The sequence below is a fragment of the Marmota flaviventris genome, chromosome 12, assembly GCF_047511675.1.
Source record: "Marmota flaviventris isolate mMarFla1 chromosome 12, mMarFla1.hap1, whole genome shotgun sequence".
Classification (NCBI taxonomy): domain Eukaryota; kingdom Metazoa; phylum Chordata; class Mammalia; order Rodentia; family Sciuridae; genus Marmota; species Marmota flaviventris.
In genome coordinates this window covers 35,644,999-35,666,027 of record NC_092509.1, presented here as the reverse complement: position 1 = coordinate 35,666,027, position 21,029 = coordinate 35,644,999, and the positions used below count along the sequence as shown (strand labels likewise).

Below are 21,029 nucleotides of genomic sequence, written 5' to 3'. Positions count from 1 at the left end.
TTTCTCTACTGCTTATTTAAGTTACTGTTACAAAAAGGTGCTGCTAAATGTAGGATGTCTTAGTCATACTGTACTTTGGGACAATGCCACATTTTAACATGGTCTGCTATGCATTCCTGTTAAACAAACATGCACTGTCAGCTACAATGAACTGTTCAACAAACCTGGTTTAAAGTCATTCATATAAAACAAATAAAGAGCTGGCTTCTGCACTGTTTATTAGTAGTAGTATTAATTGCCAATTTTAGGAATGATTTTAAGAACTTGTTACATATTCAACAACCCTTCCCATGGTGGAGCATCTTCCTTAGGAGCACTGCTAGCTACTTGATGTTCCTTTATCCATTATGCTGGATTTAAAAAAAAAAAAAAAATTAAGGTATGTAAAGGATTTGTTAAGATATGAGCTATAACAGTGATCTTCCTCCTGCCTTAATATGTGCAATGATTTGGGGATTACGTTTTAAGAAGAAGATCCATCTTTATGATGTATTTCATTTCTCATCCTTTTTCTTTTGCTCAGTGATGTATTGCTACTAGTCTTAGATGCTCTGCTCTTATTAAAACAGGAGTTGCACTGCTAGAGAAAACACTTTAATTTCTACCAAAATTTATTTTTAACTATTTGTACTTCATTTTGTGATTTAAAGTAAAATATGATAGGATTTAAAGTAATATACTATTGAATTCAAGTATTTTTAAAAATATATTAAAAGATACATTCTATCCTACATTTCTGATTTTCCTTACATTTTTGTGTTCTTTAAAATTGAACAGTTACATTTTCCAATTTGTAATTATTTGAAGGAAAAACACCCACTGAAAATCACCTAGGTTAAAGGAAAACTTTCAACAATATTATTGTTCTTACTGCTTTAAATATACAAATATCTATTCTATTTCACCGGCATTAGTTATATTTTGAGAGTTACTGGTATTGATCCAAAGTTCATACAAGTTTGTTGCCACACTGCTCTTCTACCATGACCATCCCAGCTAAGGCTTTTCAGACAGCATGAAAGGAAATATTTAAAATGTGAGGGAGCATGTGGAGCCCTGTTACAGAAGTATCACAAGAAATAATGTTTTTTAAAATAACATCTACTCGACACTAGGCCAAATGAGGAGTGTGCAGGGGTCACATATTTTAATCCTATAAAGCTTGAAATAAATTGTTTCTCAGTAAACATCTATTAACTATCTACTCTGAAGCAATGACCCAATTAAAAAAAAAGGGGGGGTCTCCATTTTCAACATGTTTTCCAAGCATGGTAGTGGGGCTCAGGACAGGGCTGGTAAGCCAAAGTACTAGGTGCCATGACAGCATAAGATATGGGTACCAGAGATATACACAAAGAGAACTCAGAAGGGTGTGACCAAGAAAGATTTGTTCAAGGAAGAGACCTTACTACCTACCTGATCCAAGAGGCCTTGCAATCATTATGGATACAATAAGTAGTTATGAGAAATTCCTAAAGGAACTGATGAGGGAAAAAACGAATCAAATATTAGGGAATTGTTTCCAATAGTTCCTTTCTTATACCCAAGGCCCAGTAACATTTTGAGAGATTTGAATGAAAGCTAACAAAACAGTCTGATGTATTTAACAAATAAGACAGCCTTTAAACTCTGGTTGGGTCTTGAGTATTTATAGAGTTTATCTAAAAACTGGGTAAAGGGATATAACTCCATTGGTACAGTGCTTGCCCTGCATGCACCAGGCCCTGGGTTCAATCCCCAGCACCCCACCCCCCAAAACACACACAAAAACACCTGGGTAGAATGAAGCAAGCCTTTTTTTTTTTTTTTTTTTTTTTTTTTTTTTAAGAAGTAGATACTCTGGCCACCACAGTAGTATATTTGGTCATTTTTGCAGTTTGAATGGTGATCTTATTTTTTGCATGAATTCAGGTTTTATAGGAAGTGTTCTTTTTTTGTCTTGATCAGTCAAAAACATAGTTGTCCTGTGAAACTGGTTATGTTCAATAGAACAAGATCCAGCTGTGACAACCTGTTATCAGAAGCTGGTTTTCTCATTCTTACCAAGCACTTTCTAAAAACTTGTACAATGTGGTCCAACAGATGATAAAGGTACCCAGAATGTGGAATGTTCTCATTTATTTTACCCATAAAGAAAATACTCAGTCTTTAAACAAAAAAGTAAAATCATTTAGAAAAGGCCAAACTTCATTTAAAAGACGATTTACCAAATAATAAGGAGAAAAAGTAAGATAAAATACTTCCCTTGGTTCTTGGCACATGGTAAATGTTGTATGACCCAGGCCCTGAATTAAGGAAACAACTACTTAGGATCCTAGGAACAGAAAACTTTTTAAATAACCACATTAAATATTGCTAATTTTATTCCACTGGTTTGATCCACTTTTTTCATACTAAAAATAACTGATATTCTTTATAAATTAAGACCATACATGAAAATGTTCCAGACATCCATAGCTCCTTTTATTTATATTCTACTGAATACATAGAGAAAAAAATTATTTCATAAACTCAGAATATAATTTCAGCCTCCCCTCCCCAAACACACATACTTTCTCTTTTTCAGATCTCTGGTTAAACTACTGGCAGCTTTCTCTGTTACCATAGCTACCAGGACATCATTCAGTTGGCTTGACAACAATTTAAGGGGAAAAAAAAAAAACAACAACAAATGTTTGGAATTTTTATTTCTGAGGATCCTTTTCCAATGTGCTTTTGCATTTTTGAAATTTTGCAATAAAAAATCCTATACAATCCTTATTTGCCAGCCAAATCATGTCTTCTATTCTGGCATCTCTGAGAGAATCAATGTCAGTATCCTGTAATGGCACAACGGATGGATCAAATCGCTGCAGCTGTTTCAATTGTTCAAATGATAGGCCAGCTCCCACCATTCCTTCTCCTCCAATTTGTGGTTCCTGTTGGGAGCAAATAAATGTGGACGAATGCCCTGTAATTAGTAAGCAGGGCTGGTACAATTTAAGGTAGAAGATAAATCAAGTTGAACCTACCACATCTTCCAAGAACAGAAAAGTGAGTAAATGCCTTTCACTTTTATGGAATGTAAATTTTGTTTTCTGTATATAGTATGTGGGAAAGAGCACCCAACATGTCCTACATGCTTATCAATTACCATGAAATTACAAAAAGCTTGCACTTCACAGAACCATAAAACTGCATGCAGCTCTGTCCCATTTACTCAGTTCTGAAACTGAATAGAGGTAGCATTGTGTCCTGCATAAAGTGGCCACTCAATAAATGGAATACTATTATCAATAAAGCAATAGATAAAAATCAGCTTTACTATCTCTAAACCTTGGAGCATTTAAAAATTAAACATTTTTCATACAATAAATTATAAAGAAGTAATAATACTGAACGACTTTTTTTTTTTCTCTCTTGGTTGCTCTTTTGATACCCCTCAGTAAAGTCAGTTTGGGCTATGATTTGACATGAGAAAAAATGCTCTCAATGAATTTCATAACAAAAATATAGGACTGGAAAGGGGGGAAAGCTTTTTCGGAAACAAAGTGCCAAGTAAAATAGAACAACACCTATCAGTAGAATAAACATGTAACAAAAATTACACCCAAACTCTGTGCCATTTTAAGACATGACAAAGTAAAAAGCCAGGGAAGAGGGCTGGGGATGTGGCACAAGCGGTAGTGCGCTCACCTGGCACGCGCGGGGCGCTGGGTTCGATCCTCAGCACCACATACAAATAAAATAAAGATATAGTGTCCACCTAAAAAAAAAAAAACCCAAAAATAAATATTTAAAAAAAAAAAAAAAAGCCAGGGAAGAACTTTCATCAGGACAAGGAAATTCCTTACAGAGTATCTAAAATGGACCTAAATAGAGACATTCTTGTTTATGATGATATTTGAGTCAGAGTTTTACTTGACATGTTTCCTCATAGGACACACTGTACTGCCGCAGTCTGGCTGGGCACAAATCACGAGCCACTGAAGCAGGAACAAACTTTATTTTTAAACTGCAGGAAAACACTTCACACAGCTCCCGGGGAATCCTCCCGAACGCCACGAGGCTTCTCCAGGAATCCCCAGCAGGAAATATCTCTCCCGGAAATCCCTCCTCCTGCACTTCCCCAACCAATGGGAACTCTCGGGGAATCCCCGGAAATCCCCACGAGAACTCCAAAATAGTGCGAGAACTCAAAAGTCGCGGCAGAGGCAGATAGTAATGCCTCGCCTATCAATCAATACTGTTGGCAAAATGCCAGGGGCCATACAGACTCGGCCGTGGCTCTCAGCACTGTACTTCATTTTCTGTGATTCATGAGATTACAGAGAGAATAAAATGAAATTACTCTTACCTGGGGTTGAAGCTGAAGGCAAGGAAACGTTGTGAGGGCCCAGGCAACTTGTTCTTCATTTTCTGCCAATGTTATAGTGCATGTGCTATAAACTAGCACACCCCCTGGCTTCAACAACTGAACTGCCTAAAGAAATCCATGGTCAGACCAGGCATACCACCAAACCACAGAAATAGTTGAAAATATTATATAGCCTTAAGGTACAATATTTTTCAAGTATTGGGGAGAATTAAAATTATGTTCCCTATGGCATATTATTAAGTATGAAATAATTTTATTCCAGTCTAGATGAATTACTTTGGAGCTCCCATACCCCATATGGACCAACACTCTCACTTTCATGTCTTTAGATACCAATTATAGGTCAAACACTCCCAAAATTGCACAAATTGACATTTTTAGACCAAAATTTCTTCCTGCGTTTTATACTCATATACTCAGCTGCCTCCTTGGAATTACTACTATCAAACCTGACATGTCCTGAAATGAACTGTTATCTACCCTCTGAAACCTACTAGAAAGTCTTTCCATCCTTCCAAGATAGTTCAGGCCCCAACCTTAGATTATCCTTTATACCTCTGTCATGTTCATCATCCATCAGCAAACCCTACTGGTATACTTTTAAAATATCTAGAATTTGGCCACTTCAATACTTCCCCTGCTGTCATTCTGGCCCAACCTTCTTTATCTCTTGCTTGCATCATAGCTATAGTCTCCTAATTCAACTACTTGCTTCCTTCCCTGCTCTCCTACCATCTATTCTCATTATCACAACATCCCTTCTAAACTTGTCACCTTGCAGCCTAAATCTTTCCAATGTCCTCCATTATCACTTAAGAATCAAAGTCAAATTCAAGGAGGCCTTCAAGGCCCTACACAGACAACAATTTTATTTTAGAGACAGGGTCTTGCTGAGTGGCTCAGAACCTCTCTTAAGTGCTGAGGTCTCTTGTTGTCTTTCTGATGCCCCCTAGGTACACCTCTCACCCTTGTTCACTCTGCTTCAGAAACTGTGGCCTCCTGCTGTTCCTGGAACATGAAAGGGCGACTCCCACTTCAGGATCTCTGCACCAGGAAGGAAAGCTCTCCTAATTCTCAGATTGCTTATTCCTTTACAATCTTATCTTAGTTTACATGTCACCTCGTCAGCAAAGCTCTTCTTGACCACCCCACATAAAATCCCAAATATTACAATTTAGCATCTCTCCCACCTTACTTTCCTTATTACTCTGTGCCAGTTTGCTCCATAATGCCATAGCATTACTGTCTTATAATATAATAAACTTATTTCCTTCTCCAGTTAGAATAGAAACCCCAGAAAATAAGGGCGTGGTTTAGTGAAACTTTTCTACTGTATCATCAACATCTACAATAGCATCTTGAATATAATAGGTGCTCAGTAAATATCTGTCAAATAAATCAAGAAATAAGGTTATGCTAAAGTGAATTTGTCTAAAGTTTATCTTTTCAGATTGTATTTTAAAAACTTTTTGCAAAAACCGTTTTTAAAAGCACAGAACATTGCCAGGCCTGGTGGCATAGGCTTGTAATCCCAGCAGCTCAGGGAAGCTGAGGCAGCAGCAGCATGAATTCAAAACCAGCCTCAGCACTTAAGAGAGGTTTGGAGCCACTCAGCAAGACCCTGTCTCTAAAATAAAATACTAAAAAGGTGTGGGGAGCTAATTCAGTGGTTTAAGCGCCTGAGTTCAATCCCCAGTACAAAAAACAAACAAACAAACAAAAAAAACCCAGAACACACAACACACTCACAGGACATATACTATTGTTTTCTTCACTGGAAAATTTAAACTTTATCACTCTGTGCCAGGTATTATGTGAAATACTTTAAACAGATTTTCTCATTAAAACCTATAACAACCAAATTGTGCTACGTTATGTAAGCTTTTTCTGTTTTAAAGCCAAGGATGTCGTCTCTGAAATAGTTATCTAATCCACAAAGAGTGCTACATTGGTGTGTGAAGTGATTAATATAAATGAACTCAAAGACAACTTGAGACTGAATAATCACTATTTCCATTATTGCTGTGGTCTATGTATTATAGTTAGAGGGCTGAGAGGAAATAATGAAGTCATCTTTGATCAAATGTTGTCTATATTTTGTAAAAATCCATTAAGCCATTTTTCCAAGAATGACAAATCCTCAAATAGTCTACCTAGGCTTCTTTTGAAACACATTGGAGATCAGTTAAGTTTGCACTTCTTATGGTCTTTCTACATTTTACACTGGAGACTATCCTTCCCATTTTTAATTAATGCATTTGCCCCTGTTAGACTTCCTGCTTTTTGTATGCTAAAAATGACCCAGGCTATGAAAAGAATAATTTACATCAGATTCTTCACATCAATAGGTAACTACGTGTGAAATATTAGTAAGTATAGGAACAACTCAGCAAAAAAAATTTTTTTTTTCCCAAAGATGGATCAGGATGTTTGGAATTCACTGATGTCTCAGCAAAGAAACTGCCTATGTATTTAAAAGATGAGTCAACATAAAAGAGAGCCCTATATTTAAAATGAGTTATTTTCAGTCTTTGCCTTATACATAGTAAAATATACATAAAATTGACCCTTTTAACCATTTTTACATATATGAATCAATGGCATTAAGAACATTTGTACAGCCATCACTACTATTCATCTTTATAACTTTTGTCATCATCCCAAACAGAAATTCTATAACCATTAGACCGTATCTCCCCATCCTCCCACTGTCTTACTCGCTGATCAACTTTACTTTGTTTTTTTAGATCTACTTATTCTAATGCCCTAATATAAGCAGAATCATGCAAAATTTTTTCTTTTGTGTCTGGCTTATTTTACTTAGCATAATGTCATCAAGGTCCAAACTTACTACAGCATATATCAGAATTTCACTCTTTGTTAAGGCTGAATAATATTCAACATACAGGTATACCAAATTTTTATTTGCTTATGACTCTTGAGTGGTTTCCACATTTGGGGGTGGGGGAGGGACCAGAGATTGAATTCAGGGGCACTATACCACTGAGCCACATCCCCAGCCCTATTTTGTACTTTATTTAGAGTTGCTTAGTGCCTCGCTGTTGCTGAGGCTGGCTTTGAACTCATAATCCTCCTGTCTCAGCCTCCCAAACCACTGGGATTACAGGTGTGCGCCACTGCATCCAGCTTGTTTCCACTTTTTGATTACAGTGAAAACTGCTGCTATAAACATTTTTCCTGGACTGGGGATGTGGCTCAAGCGGTAATGCGCTCGCCTGGCATGCGCGGGTCGCTGGGTTCGATCCTCAGCACCACATAAAAATAAAATAAAGATGTTGTGTCCACCGAAAACTAAAAAATAAACATTAAAAAATTCTCTCTCTCTCTCTCCCTCCCTCCCTCTTAAAAAAAATATTTAAAAAAAAAAACATTTTCCTAATGCTTTCAATGTCTAACTAGTAATGTTCAACTTCCTTCACAGCAAAGGAGCATAACATACCACAGAAAAGAGTTTTCGCTGTAGCGGTTGATACGATGTTACTTCCTTCAAAGTCCAAGTACAAGCCATGTTTGGTCTCTGTCCCATTCCACTACAGGGTGCATCAAGGAGAATTCGGTCAAAAGATTCTGGTAAGAATGGAGGTGCTCCTACAGAGAGGATTGTAAATGTTACTTGTTATCTTCTATATTGATCTTCAATAGAAAACTCTTTAAGATAGAAGTGATGATCAGGAATTTACAAATTATAACCCAGAAGAAAAAATACTGGAAACAATTTCTCCCTTTAATCAAGTACCTGGTTAACCTACTACTTCTATTTAATGTAGATTTGACTTTGTACAAAGGTTAAAAACGTAGTTATTATAGTGTCTAATTATTCTGTTAATATCATATAGATCTAGGTTTAATCAAATGATACCCCATACCCTAACATTAGAAGCCACTATTTATTAAACCTAGGACTTGGAATTAATTCTGTAAACTGACAGTTCTTTTGCTAATTCCTAGAGCAGACAGCTCCAGAAGAAAAGAGAGCCTGGTGGGTTGTAGTCAAACATCCTGGTTCTAGTTCTGTAGTTCTTTGGCCTCCTTGTGTCTGTGGCCATCAGTATGGCTAAGATCTAGGATGAGTCATTACCCTTCTTGGATTCATCAAGGTTCCCTTTGCATTCACTTGAATAACTTTTCCATTCCAATTTCTGATCTATTTACTATTACTGGAGAAAGTCTTTAACAAATATAAAAGCAGACCATTTTATTTACCTACCTGCTACTGATTGCTTTAGTTACAGCTAGTTGATCCTACAGGACCCACAGTAATATTCTAAATCTCACTCTCTGCTTTTCTGATTGCAAAGCTCTATTAGACACAAACAATTATCAATTTAATTCATTTCCATCTACTACTACCTCTTGCTTTCTTACCTATTGTCTTAGTAGAAATTCTGTTCAAAGAAATTTTTCTTTGGGATTTTTGACACATACTGGTAAAATCCTCTGGAAAGATTATACTATTTACATTTTCATTATCATGAATGTATTTGTTTCCCAAAATCCCCAAAGGTGATTTTTACTTTATTGGTCATTTGTGACCTTTTTGTGTGTGTGTGTGTGTGTGTGGGTACCCTTTGCTTACTCTTTATCTATTGAGACTATCTTTTTCTCATTGGTTAGAGTAGTTCTTTGTACATTAAGACTATTAATATTTCTTCTATTAAATATTTTATAATTTTTTTCACAATCTGTTACATTAGTCAGCATATATATATATATATAAATGCTGGGTAGTAAATGTGTCTTCATCATTGTGTTGTATTGCTGCTTTCATGTTTTAAAATAATCTCCATTATAAAATCATATAAATACACCAAGATATATTTGATGTATTTCTGCTCTGCTCCAGCAAATATTAAGAAATTTTTAGGGGCTGGGGATGTGGCTCAAGCGGTAGCACGCTCGCCTGGCATGCATGCGGCCCAGGTTTGATCCTCAGCACCACATACAAATGTTGTGTCCGCCGAAAAACAAAAAAATAAATATTAAAAAAAATTTCTCTCTCTATTAAAAAAAATTTTTAGACAATTATGACTGAATTTTTTTTCCATCAAATATGAATAGTTTTCAATATATACATCCAAAGAGATGAACTAACTCTCAGTAGGAAAAATGAAAAAAGATCCACAGCAAAACATATTAATGCTAAAGAACTACACTAAGATTAACAGCTGATTCCTCATCAGGGACAACCAAGGTCAAAAGATGCAAAGATGACAAATTCAAAGTGCAGAAAGAAAATATCCTCAGGTGACCAAATACCTTATGTTGTACACAATTATTTTTTAAATAATGGTGTAATAGAGATATTTCCAGGAAAAAAAAAATGTTATTTGTTGGTGGCACCACTATCTGTTAAGAAATACTCATGGAAGTTCTTCACACTAAAAGCAAGTGACATCATAAGTAATATGGATGCAAGGCTGGATGTCAGCAAGATCGTGGAATAAGGCTTTAGTGCACTTATGCCCATACCTTGAAACATCAATTTGAACAATTATTCACCAGAAAATACCTTTACAAAAGAAAAGCAAGCAGGTGAGAGATTATAGTACCTGTGTATAGTACAGAAATAAGACTCACTTATAAGAAGGTAGGAAGGACAATTTTACATTACTCACATTGCCTCTCCTTCAACCCCAGGCAGCACAATCTAGAGAGAAATATCCTCTGCTTGGAAGAAGGAGGGAAGTAAGCCAATAGCATTTCGCCTCAGATTTCAATAAACAGGCCCACCCCAGGAACATCTAGAAGGAGCAGACCCCAATAGCACCATCCCCCAGGCCAGCCTATGTGGTCCCACACTTCAAACTTGCTCCAATATACTCCAGTGCTGTATTAGAAACCAGACGCTAGGAATATCCCTGAGGATCCAGGTTCTCAGGCAAACACTCAAGGATCCAGCCACTAAAAGAGGACCTATAAACCTAGACTCCAGGCAGCCTTGGGGATCACAGTAACCTATAGTTCTAGGTACAAACAGGGCAAATACCCTAATCCCAGGTGCCAGATTGGCACCCACAAATGCAAGATCCATACCTGTCACAATACCTACTATATTAGAACCAGGGTCCAGGTCTGTTCTAGAAGATTCTGAATTTAAGCTGGCCCCAATAAACATTGCAGCCAGGCTGGACCCCATGGACTAAGCTTCCAGGAACATTCATAAAGACCCAAGTTCCAGGCCAACCTCTCAGACACAGGATCCAGGTCCAATCCTAAAGACAGAGAGCATGGGCCTGACTCATTACTAGGCCAGACCCTATAATCTAAGCTCCAATCCTATTCCAGTACACCTAGCCCCATAACTATATCAGCAACTAGTTGGTGCCTGAATACTCAAGCTCAAAGTCTATCACAGTGCCAGGAATGTGGCTCAGTAGTTGAGTGCCCCTGAATTCAATCCCCAGTACCACCACCATCACCACCACCACCAACAACAACAACAAAAACCAACCAAACAAACAAAAAACAGAAAATCAAATTCTGGAGCTAAAAAATACAACGAACAAAAGGAAAAATGATATAATCAAAAGTGGGAACTGATCAAGCAGAAGAAAGAATGTGTGAACTCAAAAAAGAAATATTTAAATATATAAAGTCAGGGGGGAAAAGAATGCAAGGAATGAAGAAATCTTACAGAACATTCAGCAAAGCCCCCAAATATCACATTTTCTAATTATAGCAGTTCTAGAAGGAAAAGAGACAAAAATGTTAGAAAGTTTATTAAAAAGAAATAAAAAAATTTCCAAATTGGGAGGAAAACATAAAAGGTACAGGAAGGTCAAGGTATACCAATCAAATTCAATCCAAACAAAACAACACTAAGACATACAATTTATCAAAAATACAAGACAAAGAGATCATCTTGAAAGCAGCAAAAGAAGCATATCACATATAAGGAAGTTTCAATAGGCTGGCAACAGACTTACTAGCAGAAACTTTACAAACCTAAAAAATGAGATGATATATTCTAAATGTTGAAGTTAAAACAAAAACAAACAAAAAAAAATACTCTTCTCAGCAAAACTGTCCTTTAGAAACGAAGATTCAAAACTGTTCCAATCAAAAGCTGAGAGAATTCACCACCAGATCTAGCTTAATGGGAACTCTGAGTAGAAACAAAATAAATGATGCTAATTAGTAGAGAGAAAAAAATATAAAAGTACAAAACCCATTCATAAATATAATAATCAAATACAGAATACTCATTTATAATGATGGTATATAAAACACATATCTTTAGAAGGTTAAAATGTAATGCTATGAGGGCTGGGGATGTGGCTCAAGTGGTAGCGCGCTCGCCTGTCATGCGTGCAGCCCGGGTTTGATCCTCAGCACCACATACAAACAAAGATGTTGTGTCTGCCAATAACTAACTAAATAAATAAATATTTTTTTAAAAAATGCAATGCTATGAAAAATAGGAGGATTGCAAGTTCAAAGCCAGCCTCAGCAACTTATCAAGGCCCTAAGTAACTTAGAAAGACCCTGTTTCAAAATAATAAGAAGGTCTAGAGATGTGGCTCAGTGTCCCTGGTTTCTAATCCCTAGTACAAAAAAAAAAAAAAAAAATTACAGTAATTGGTAAGGATACACAATATAAAATACATTAATTATGACAATAGAAGTATAAAATGTGGGGAGAATAAAGTAAAAAATCTTAGTTTTTTAAAATGCTAATTTCAGTTATTAATAGCTTAAAATAGCCTGTTATAAATTTGAGACATTTAACAAAAGGCTCATGACCAACACAAACAAAACAACAACAAAAAGCTGCAGTACACAAACAAGAAAAAAAAAATAGGGAATCAAAACATTCCACTAGAAAAAGGCACAAGGGCTGGAGATATAGCTCAGTTGTAGAGTACTTGCCTCACCTGCACAAGGTCCTGTGTTCAATCCCTAGCACTACCAAAAAAAGAAAAGAAAAAAAGCACCAAATCCAAAGGACATCAAAAGAGGAAGAACAAAGGACACCAAACAAATTCAGTAAAGTACAAAATGACGTCTAAGTCCTTACCAATCAATAATGATTTTGAACACAAATGGATAAAATTTCTCAAATAAAAGACAGAGTAGTTAAATGATCTTAAAAACACCCAACTATACATGCTCCCTATAAGACACTGACTTCATCTTTAAGGAAACCCACTGAAAGTGAAAAGATGAAAATAAAGTCATGAATACCAATACCAGAGAATAGAAAGGATCATAAACTATTACTACAAATGACTACACACCCACAAACTGAATAACCTAAAAGAAAAATTCCTACACACAAACCCACCAAGATTGAATCATGAAAAGAACATCTGAATATCAGATGGAGTAATGAGATTCAATCAGTAAAAGAAAAGTTCATGACCTGATGGCTTCATTGATAAATTCTGTTAATCATTTACAGAAGAACTCACACCAGTACTTCCCAAACTCTTTCAAAATCTTGGAATTCTTCCAAACTTATAAGGCCAACATTACCCTGAGGCCAAAGTCTAAGGATACCACTAGAAAATAAAAAAAAAATTACTTCAATATCCCTTGTGAATATGGATCCTCAAAAAAAAATCCTCAAAAAAAGTAATAAAAATCTAGCAATACATTGAAAAGATCACTCAAAATGATCAAATGGGATTTATTCCAGGAATACAAGTATGATTTATATACATAAGTCAGTTAATGTGATAAAATGAAGGGCAAAACCTCTATAATCATCTCATGGAGGCAGATAAAGCATAGGACAAAAATTCAATATCCTTTCATGATTAAGAACTCTCAATAAATTAGGTAAAAAAGGAAGAACCTCAACACAATAAAGCCGACAATTAGCATCACAAACAATGGGGAAAAGTTAAAAAAAAAATTTCTCTGTGAAATCAGGAATAAGGATGACCACTCTCACCTCTTCTTCTTAACACAGAATTAGAAGTCCTAACCACAGCAATTAGCCAAAAGACAGATATAAAAGGTACCCTAACAGGAAAGGAAGAAGTGAAATTATCTGTTTGCTAATGACATGATCATATATGGAAAACTTTAAAGACTCCACCAGAAAACATTAGAACTGATAAGCAAATTCAGTAAGTTGCAGGATATAAAAGCCACATTAAAAAATCAATAGTGTTTCCATACTTTAAACACTTTTCATAAACGAAAAAACTCACAGAAACAAAAGAATAAAATACACAAGAGAAAATGTAACTGCAAAGTAAATCTATATACAAAAAAACTTTTACAAAGCACTGAGGAAAAAAATTCAAGGACAAAAAGGTATGCAATGTCTAAGCATTAGAAAACTTAATATTGTTGAAATGTCCACACCACCCAAAGCTATGTATACAATCAATGCATCCTCCTCAAAATTTTAATGTCATTTTTCACAGACAAAGAAAAAACAATTCTAAAATTATTATGAACCATAAAATAATACAGCCAAAACAATCTTCAGTAAAAAGAACAAAGGTATGAGAATTATACTACCTGCTACATTTATAGTACAAAGCTACAATAATCAAAACAGCACGGTACTGTCACAAAAATTGACACAATGAGGTACTGTCACAAAAATAGACACAATGACCAATGGTATGAAAAAGTCTGAGGATAAATCTATGCATTCACAGAAAATTTATTTTCAATAAAGATAGTAAGAGCACACAACAGTACCTTCAATAAATGGCACCCAAAAAACTGGCCATCCACATGCACAAAATTGGATCTTTATATAAAGCCATGTTTAAAAATAAACTCCAAATTGATTAAAGACCTGGAAATGTAAAATAATAGAAGAAAAGTTCCATGACATTGGTAGGTGATTATTTGTTTAGATATGGCCCATGAAGCACAAGTAACAATAACAAAAATAGACAAATACAATTACATGAAACTAAAAAGCTTCTGTACAGCAAAGGAAACAATAACAATGTGAAGAGAAAACCCACATAATGGGAGAAAATATCTGTAAACCACATATCTGATAAAGAGTTAATAATCCAAAATACACAAGAAACTCAAATTTAAAGCAAGAGACCAATTTAAAACTGGGCAAATGACTAGAATACACATTTTTCAAAAGAAGATATGGCTAACAAATGTATGAAAAAATACTTAACATCACTAATCAGGGAAATGCAAATAAAATCCATAATGAAATTTATCAGCTCACATTTGACTGGAGGTTACTAATGAAAGAACAAAAGATAACTTGGTGAGAGCATGGACAAAAAGGAACACCAGCATGCTTTTGATCAGAAACGTATAGTGCAGCCATTATGGAGAGTGGTCTAGTTCTTAAAAAACAAAACAAAAAAAAAAAAACCTACATAATAAAACTACTATGATCTAGCAATCCCTTCACTGAGAATATATGCAAAAGAATTGGGATTAATGTCAGAAAGGTATCTGCACTCCCATGCTTACTGCATCATTATTCACAACAGCTAAGACATGGAATCAACCCAGTGTCCACTGACAGATAAATGGATAAAGGAAATGAGCTATATACACAATAGAATGCTATTTAGTCTTAAAAAAAAAATAAAAAAGGAAACTGTTATTTGTGAAATATGAATGAATATGGAGTACATTATGTTAAGTGAAATAACCAAGGCACCAAAAGACAAATACAGCATGATTTCACTCATGTATGGAATATTTAAAAAGTCAAACTCACAGAAGTAGAATGGAATAGTGGTTCCAGAGACTCAGAGAGTGAGGAGGGGCTGGGGAGATACTGTTCAAAAAGTATACACTTTCAGCTAAATAGGAGGAACAGGTTTTTGGTATCTACTGCACAGCATCGTTACTACAGTTATACACACACACACACACACGTATATGTGTGTGTATATAAATATTTTTTTCAAAATTGCTAAGAATAAATTTCATCACAAAAAATAAATGAATTGATGGATATGTTAATTTGCCTGCTTTGATCATTCCACATTTATACACATATCAAAACATCAATGCAACTGGACATGGTGGCGCATGCCTGTAATCCCCGTGACTCAGGAGGCTGAGGCAGGAGGATCCCAAGTTCAAAGCCAGCCTCAGCAACTTAGTGAGGCCCTAAGCAACTCAGCAAGACCCTGTCTCTAATAAAATATAAAAAAGGGCTAGAATGAAATCTTAGAGTAGTTTTGATTTGCATTTCTCTAATTACTAGAGTTGTTAAACATTTTTTCATATATTTGTTGATTGAATGTATATCTTCTTCTGAGAAGTGTCTGTTCAGCTTCTTAGCCCATTTACTGATTAGGTTATTTGGTTTTGTTGTTGCTGCTGCTGCTGTTGTTTTTGCATTAAGTTTTTTGAGTTCTTCATATATCCTGGAGATTAGTGCTCTATCTGATGTGTGTGTGGCAAAAATTTCTTCCCAAAATGTAGGCTCTCTGTTCACCTCATTGATTATTTCTTTCACTGAGAATAAACTTTTGGTTTGAGTTCATCTCATTTATTCTTGGTTTTATTTCTTGTGCTTAAGGAGTCTTGTTATAGAAGCAGGGGCCCTAATCTGACATGATGAAGATTTGGGCCTACTTTTTCCTCGATTAGGCACAGGATCTCTGGACCAATTCTAAGTTTTTAATCTACTTTGTGTCGAGTTTTGTGCATGGTGAGAGACGGGCTTATTTTCATTTTGCTGCATATGGATTTCCAATTTCATCTCATGCCAGTCAGAATAGCAGCTATCAAGAATACAGACAACAATAAATGTTGGCGGGGATGTGGGGGAAAAGGCACACTCATACATTGCTGGTGGCACTGCAAAGTTGTGCAACCAATAAGGAGAGCAGTATGGAGATTCCATAAAAAACTGGGAATGGAACCACCATTTGACCCAGATATCCCACTCCTGGGTCTATATACAAAGGACTTAAAATCAACATACTATAGTAACACAGCCATATCAATGTTCATAGCAGCTCAGTTCACAGTAGCTAAACTGTGGAAGCAACCTAGATGCCCTTCAATAGATGAATGGATAAAAAAACTGTGGTATATATACACAATGGAATATTACTCAGCAATAAAAGAGAGTAAAATTATGACATCTGCAGGTAAATGGATGGAGTTGGAGAATATCATGCTAAGCAAAGTAAGCCAGTCCCCCAAAACCAAAGGCCAACTATTCTCTGATAAGTAGATACTGATACATAATGAGGGAGGAGGAGGCATGGGAAAAATGGAGGAACTTTGATTGGGCAAAGGGTAGGGAGGGTACATGGGGGCAGGAAAGATGGTGGAATGAGATGGACATCATTATCCTAGGTACATATATGACTGAATATATAGTGTGACGCTACATCGTGTACAACTATAGAAATGTAAAGTTGCGCTGCAATTGTGTACAATGAATCAAAATGCATTCTGCTGTCATATAGACCTAATTAAGAAAAAAATAATTAATTTTAAAGGGAGGGGTGCTGGGGAAGTGGGTTGGTGGTTAAGCACCCCTGGGTTCAATCCCTGGTACCAAAAAAAAAAAAAAATGCAATTACAATTTGCTCATTAAAAATAACAAAATTTAACTCACCTTCTGTGTTCTCAATCATATCAAGTTTAAGTGCCTTTGTTCCATCAAAGCAATATGCCTTGATGGAGTTCAATCCAAATAATGAAGCATTCTGCTTGATTTTTTCTATTTTGTTGGATATTTTATCCAGTGCTATTACTTCTCCCTAATATAAAAAAATCAAAAGTAGTCAAGAAAATACAAAAAAAACAGGTGAAAAATTAGTCTTCCCCACTATCCTCTCATTCCTACTCTACAAACTCATTGAACAAACATATCAAATTTACAGCAAATACTTAAGTCTTTCCTTTTAAAAGATATCCTTCGATAACTAATCTTTCTTATAGTTAGCTACTTTTAGTCAACAGAAATCAAAACTGAAAATAGTGTTTGCAATCTTCAAGAAGCTCAAAAACACCTATTGAAAGTAAACATCAAAAATCACCAATTTGATGTGACTTCCTTACCTCTCAAAGAGGATGAACTAATGCTATGAGACATCTAACTTAGAGTGCCTTTATATGCCAATAAGTTACTTATAAAATTGATAGTCATTTTAATATTTTTGAGCTAGTCACACAAATTCCTGTAAATTCTTGCAACTAAAGGCAGAAAAAGAAGAGCCAAAACCTCTGTACATCCCAGCAAAATATTCTGGAGTTGATATTAAAAACACTTCAAAATTACTTTATATGATAAAACTTGTGTTAAATCAAAGTTAAGAAAGATGACAATTTTAAGAATGCACTGTAATACTTTAAAATATACTATGAAATGATACTGCAAAAAAATGGTGCAATTGACTTTTCTATGTATTTTCTTTTGTTCCTTTTGCATATATCATCTGTCTATGATATATGCCTCAACGGCATAGACTGATAACAGAAAATTTGCTAATAATGTCCCTAGATTTTTTTTTTGTTTTCATCAATTTAATATTGCGTTTGAGTATTTTCAAAAGGTACATTTTTACTTGTCTTCTTTACCTAGATGTGATTTTTACCCAGCATTATAAAACTGGCTGAAAATGAATATATATAATATTCAGACTCTCTTTGGAAAGACTTTACTAGGGGGAATAAAGTATGTATGAATAATAGCCATTAGGCAAATATAATAAACATGTCATAAATTAAAAGGGGGTTATTTTCATTGTCAGATCATATCATAATCAATCTGTACATTTTTAAAATATTTATTTTTTAGTTGTAGTTGGACACAATACCTTTATTTTATTTATTTATTTTTTTATGTGGTGCTGAGGATCAAACCCAGGGCCCTGAACATGCTGGTCAAATGCACTACCCTGAGCCACTACCCCAGCCCCTCAATCTGTATATTTAAAGTTTCAAGAAAACTGAAAAAGGATTTGCATTAAAATCTATACTCATAAAATGAACCCTTCTATTTCATGAGCTTTATTTTAAACACTGTTGGCATCTTTGTTTTTTTTTTTTTTTTTAAAGAAACACTATTAGTATTTAATACATTTATCCTTCAAGAGTTTTTCCTGCCACTACTTAAATTCTTATTAGGCAAAAGAGAGTATAATTAAACACACAAATATATCAATGCTTTATCCCCAGTATCCAACACAAAGTAAATTCTAAAGAGTGTTCAACCAACCAATCAAGGGCTTTAGACTGAGAAACTGGTAAGTATTCAGATTTTAGGAACCATTTAGATTTATGGAGTTTGAAACAAAAGATGGCATCAGATGGCTAAATGCTTCTTTAATTAAATAAAATTGTAGGCTATAAGGCTATAATGAGTTTTGAAAATAGATAAAACCAGTCCATGATAAAGCACCTTGCAAACATACATACATAGGAAAACAGTAAAATCTCAACTAAAGTTATCCAAGATCACACTTACTTGCATTGTTACAAAGAAGCAGGTTTTATAATTAAACTAAATAAAATTTAAGATACTCAAGATGCACACATTCTGTAAGTATTTATATGTGTTTATTTATGTATTATATATCTATGTGTATAGATATCAACATATACATTTCCACCCTGATAATATACTCTCAATATTTAGTGGCAGAATAGCTAGAACAAGGGCAAAACTTTAAAAGTAAGAACATGAAAAGATCTCTTAAATGTTTCAAACTTAATTATATGAAGAAAGAATTGTATTCTATAATGTAGAATAAATTGAGGATTCAATTAGGTCTTTAGATAGTCTTCACAAATAATTGTTTACTGAACTTAATGTTTGGTGAACTGACATAATTCAACAATTTTCACTTTGGATAAACCTGAAGTAGTAGTATAGATGTGTTTTCTAAGTTATAGTCTACCCTCACCACTGAAATAGGTAATACATCGAGTAGTTTTGTTATGAAGACAGTCTTACCTGATCATGCATTAGTGTTGCTATATGTGTTGTTTTGCCTCCAGGAGCTGCACACAAATCTAGAATCTTTTCTCCAGGCTGAGGATTTAAAACATGAGTTACTACAACAGATGGCAAATTCTGAAAAGAAAAAAAAAGCACCGATGTAATAGATTATCAATGATTCTAAATCATTTTTAATTTCAGAACCAAAGAATATAAAGAAATCTTCAGTGTAAATTCAGTACAGCATACCCAAGTTTGTTAAGAGTACAATTTCTATAAATATACTAATGTCAGGAGATCAGTATTCCTAGAGTATCCTATGACCTCACACAATACACCTACCTGCACATGAACACACAGGACACATTTTCCAGTCAATTTAGGGTCCTTCCCTGATGTTTTCTGGGTATCAGCAAAACAATTATTATTATTATTATTATTATTATTATTATTATTATTATTATTATTATTATTTTACTTCCAGTGGTTCTCAATATGAGAGAATAAAATATGAGAATGCTCTGACTCTTTTTCCAAAAAAGTAGATTTTGCAATTTGGGGGTACCGCATCATCTAATTTAAGAATCCTGGATTTACACTAAGTTCACATAAAAATCATGTTTGTGTTCCTATCTCCATGATACCACAACATTTCCAGAAAAAGGAAAGAAAATATAAAAACTCCTTGTTACATCTAATTGGCATCTATGAGCTTATGCAACCCAAACACTGTACCTATAGCAGTAGGTAATATTAAATCATTGTTATTACAATTAATTATATAAAGACTGCTATTTCAGGACAATAGCCCTGAGTAAGACAGGTGTAATACTATCACAAAATAATCCATTTTAAAATATCTCTTGGCAAGGGGAAACAAATAAATAGAGGCTAACAAGCATGGAGTGATTTTTAAAGCCAAAAGGTTTCAATTTCCACCAAAATACTTAAAATTATATTCATAAGTGCACCCTCTACAACTGACAAGGTTGCAATCTTCCCAAAGGAATCCAAGATTAGAAATTCAAAAGAGAAGATCCATGGTGAAAAAGCAGTTACAAATGAGCAAGTTTTCCCTGTGACTACACAAAGCATTAAAATCAATGCAATTTAGGGCACATGAAAAGCAATTCTTTACACTAAAGACTAAAAACCTATTTACAAATAGTTCATCTTCATGGACCTAATTTATTCCAAAAGTACTTAAAAACTGAACTCCAAAACAGAACATTAAAGCATGTGGCTACTAAAAATTGTTTGATGCTTTATCTAGAGATAGCTGATAAAGCTTCACTCATAAGTATTATAATCTAGCATTCCTCTCCCATATTACTTTCTTTAGTTTGCTCCACAGGGCCACAGTATTACTGTCTTATAATATACTAACCCTATTTCCTTCTCCAATTAGAATAGACACCCCAGAAAATAAGGGCGTAGATTGTTTGTCTAAATATTTCTACTGTATCATCAACATCTATATGCATCTTGCATATAATGAATGCTCAATAAATATTTGTCAAGTAAATAAATGAATCAGTGCCCTGAGCTTCAGCCACTGGCCACAGTCTTGGTGTCCCGTTGCAGCTATGTACGCTAGCTGTTGAGTGACATTTTGCCTCTGCCATGTGTCCCTTTGCCAAAAGCACCAAAACCTACAAAGGGGAGCCCATGCCTGTTATTATAAATACAAGAGTGTGTGGGAAAATATCTCCATTGAAAATATCTCAGCCAGGAGAAAAAGAAAACAATAAAATTAGAGATGGAAAAGCAGATACTATCCCAGACATCACT

The 21,029-nt window shown here is 34.9% G+C and overlaps 1 protein-coding gene and 1 long non-coding RNA gene across 6 annotated transcripts in view; both read right to left on the bottom strand.

The window, feature by feature from the left end:
- The window catches only part of LOC139707824 (uncharacterized), a 41,264-nt gene extending 39,511 nt beyond the window's left edge, over positions 1-1,753 (bottom strand). For both annotated transcript variants that reach the window (XR_011709247.1, XR_011709246.1), the window contains exon 1: positions 1,417-1,753. This is a non-coding gene — a long non-coding RNA (uncharacterized lncRNA). The remainder of the gene's footprint in view (positions 1-1,416) is intronic.
- A 917-nt stretch (positions 1,754-2,670) lies between these two features.
- The window catches only part of Nsun6 (NOP2/Sun RNA methyltransferase 6), a 45,671-nt gene continuing 27,312 nt past the window's right edge, over positions 2,671-21,029 (bottom strand). For 2 of the 4 annotated variants that reach the window (XM_027928677.3, XM_027928678.3), the window contains exons 7-11: positions 19,254-19,373; positions 16,911-17,055; positions 7,818-7,966; positions 4,337-4,462; positions 2,671-2,918 (exon numbers count right to left, since the gene is read on the bottom strand). In XM_027928677.3, the coding sequence (XP_027784478.2) occupies positions 2,685-2,918; positions 4,337-4,462; positions 7,818-7,966; positions 16,911-17,055; positions 19,254-19,373 (774 nt within the window). In that variant the 3' untranslated portion in view covers positions 2,671-2,684. Of the gene's footprint in view, positions 2,919-3,675; positions 3,746-4,336; positions 4,463-7,817; positions 7,967-16,910; positions 17,056-19,253; positions 19,374-21,029 lie in introns of all 4 variants that reach the window. The other 2 variants (XM_071599859.1, XM_071599858.1) reach the window with 2 other exon arrangements.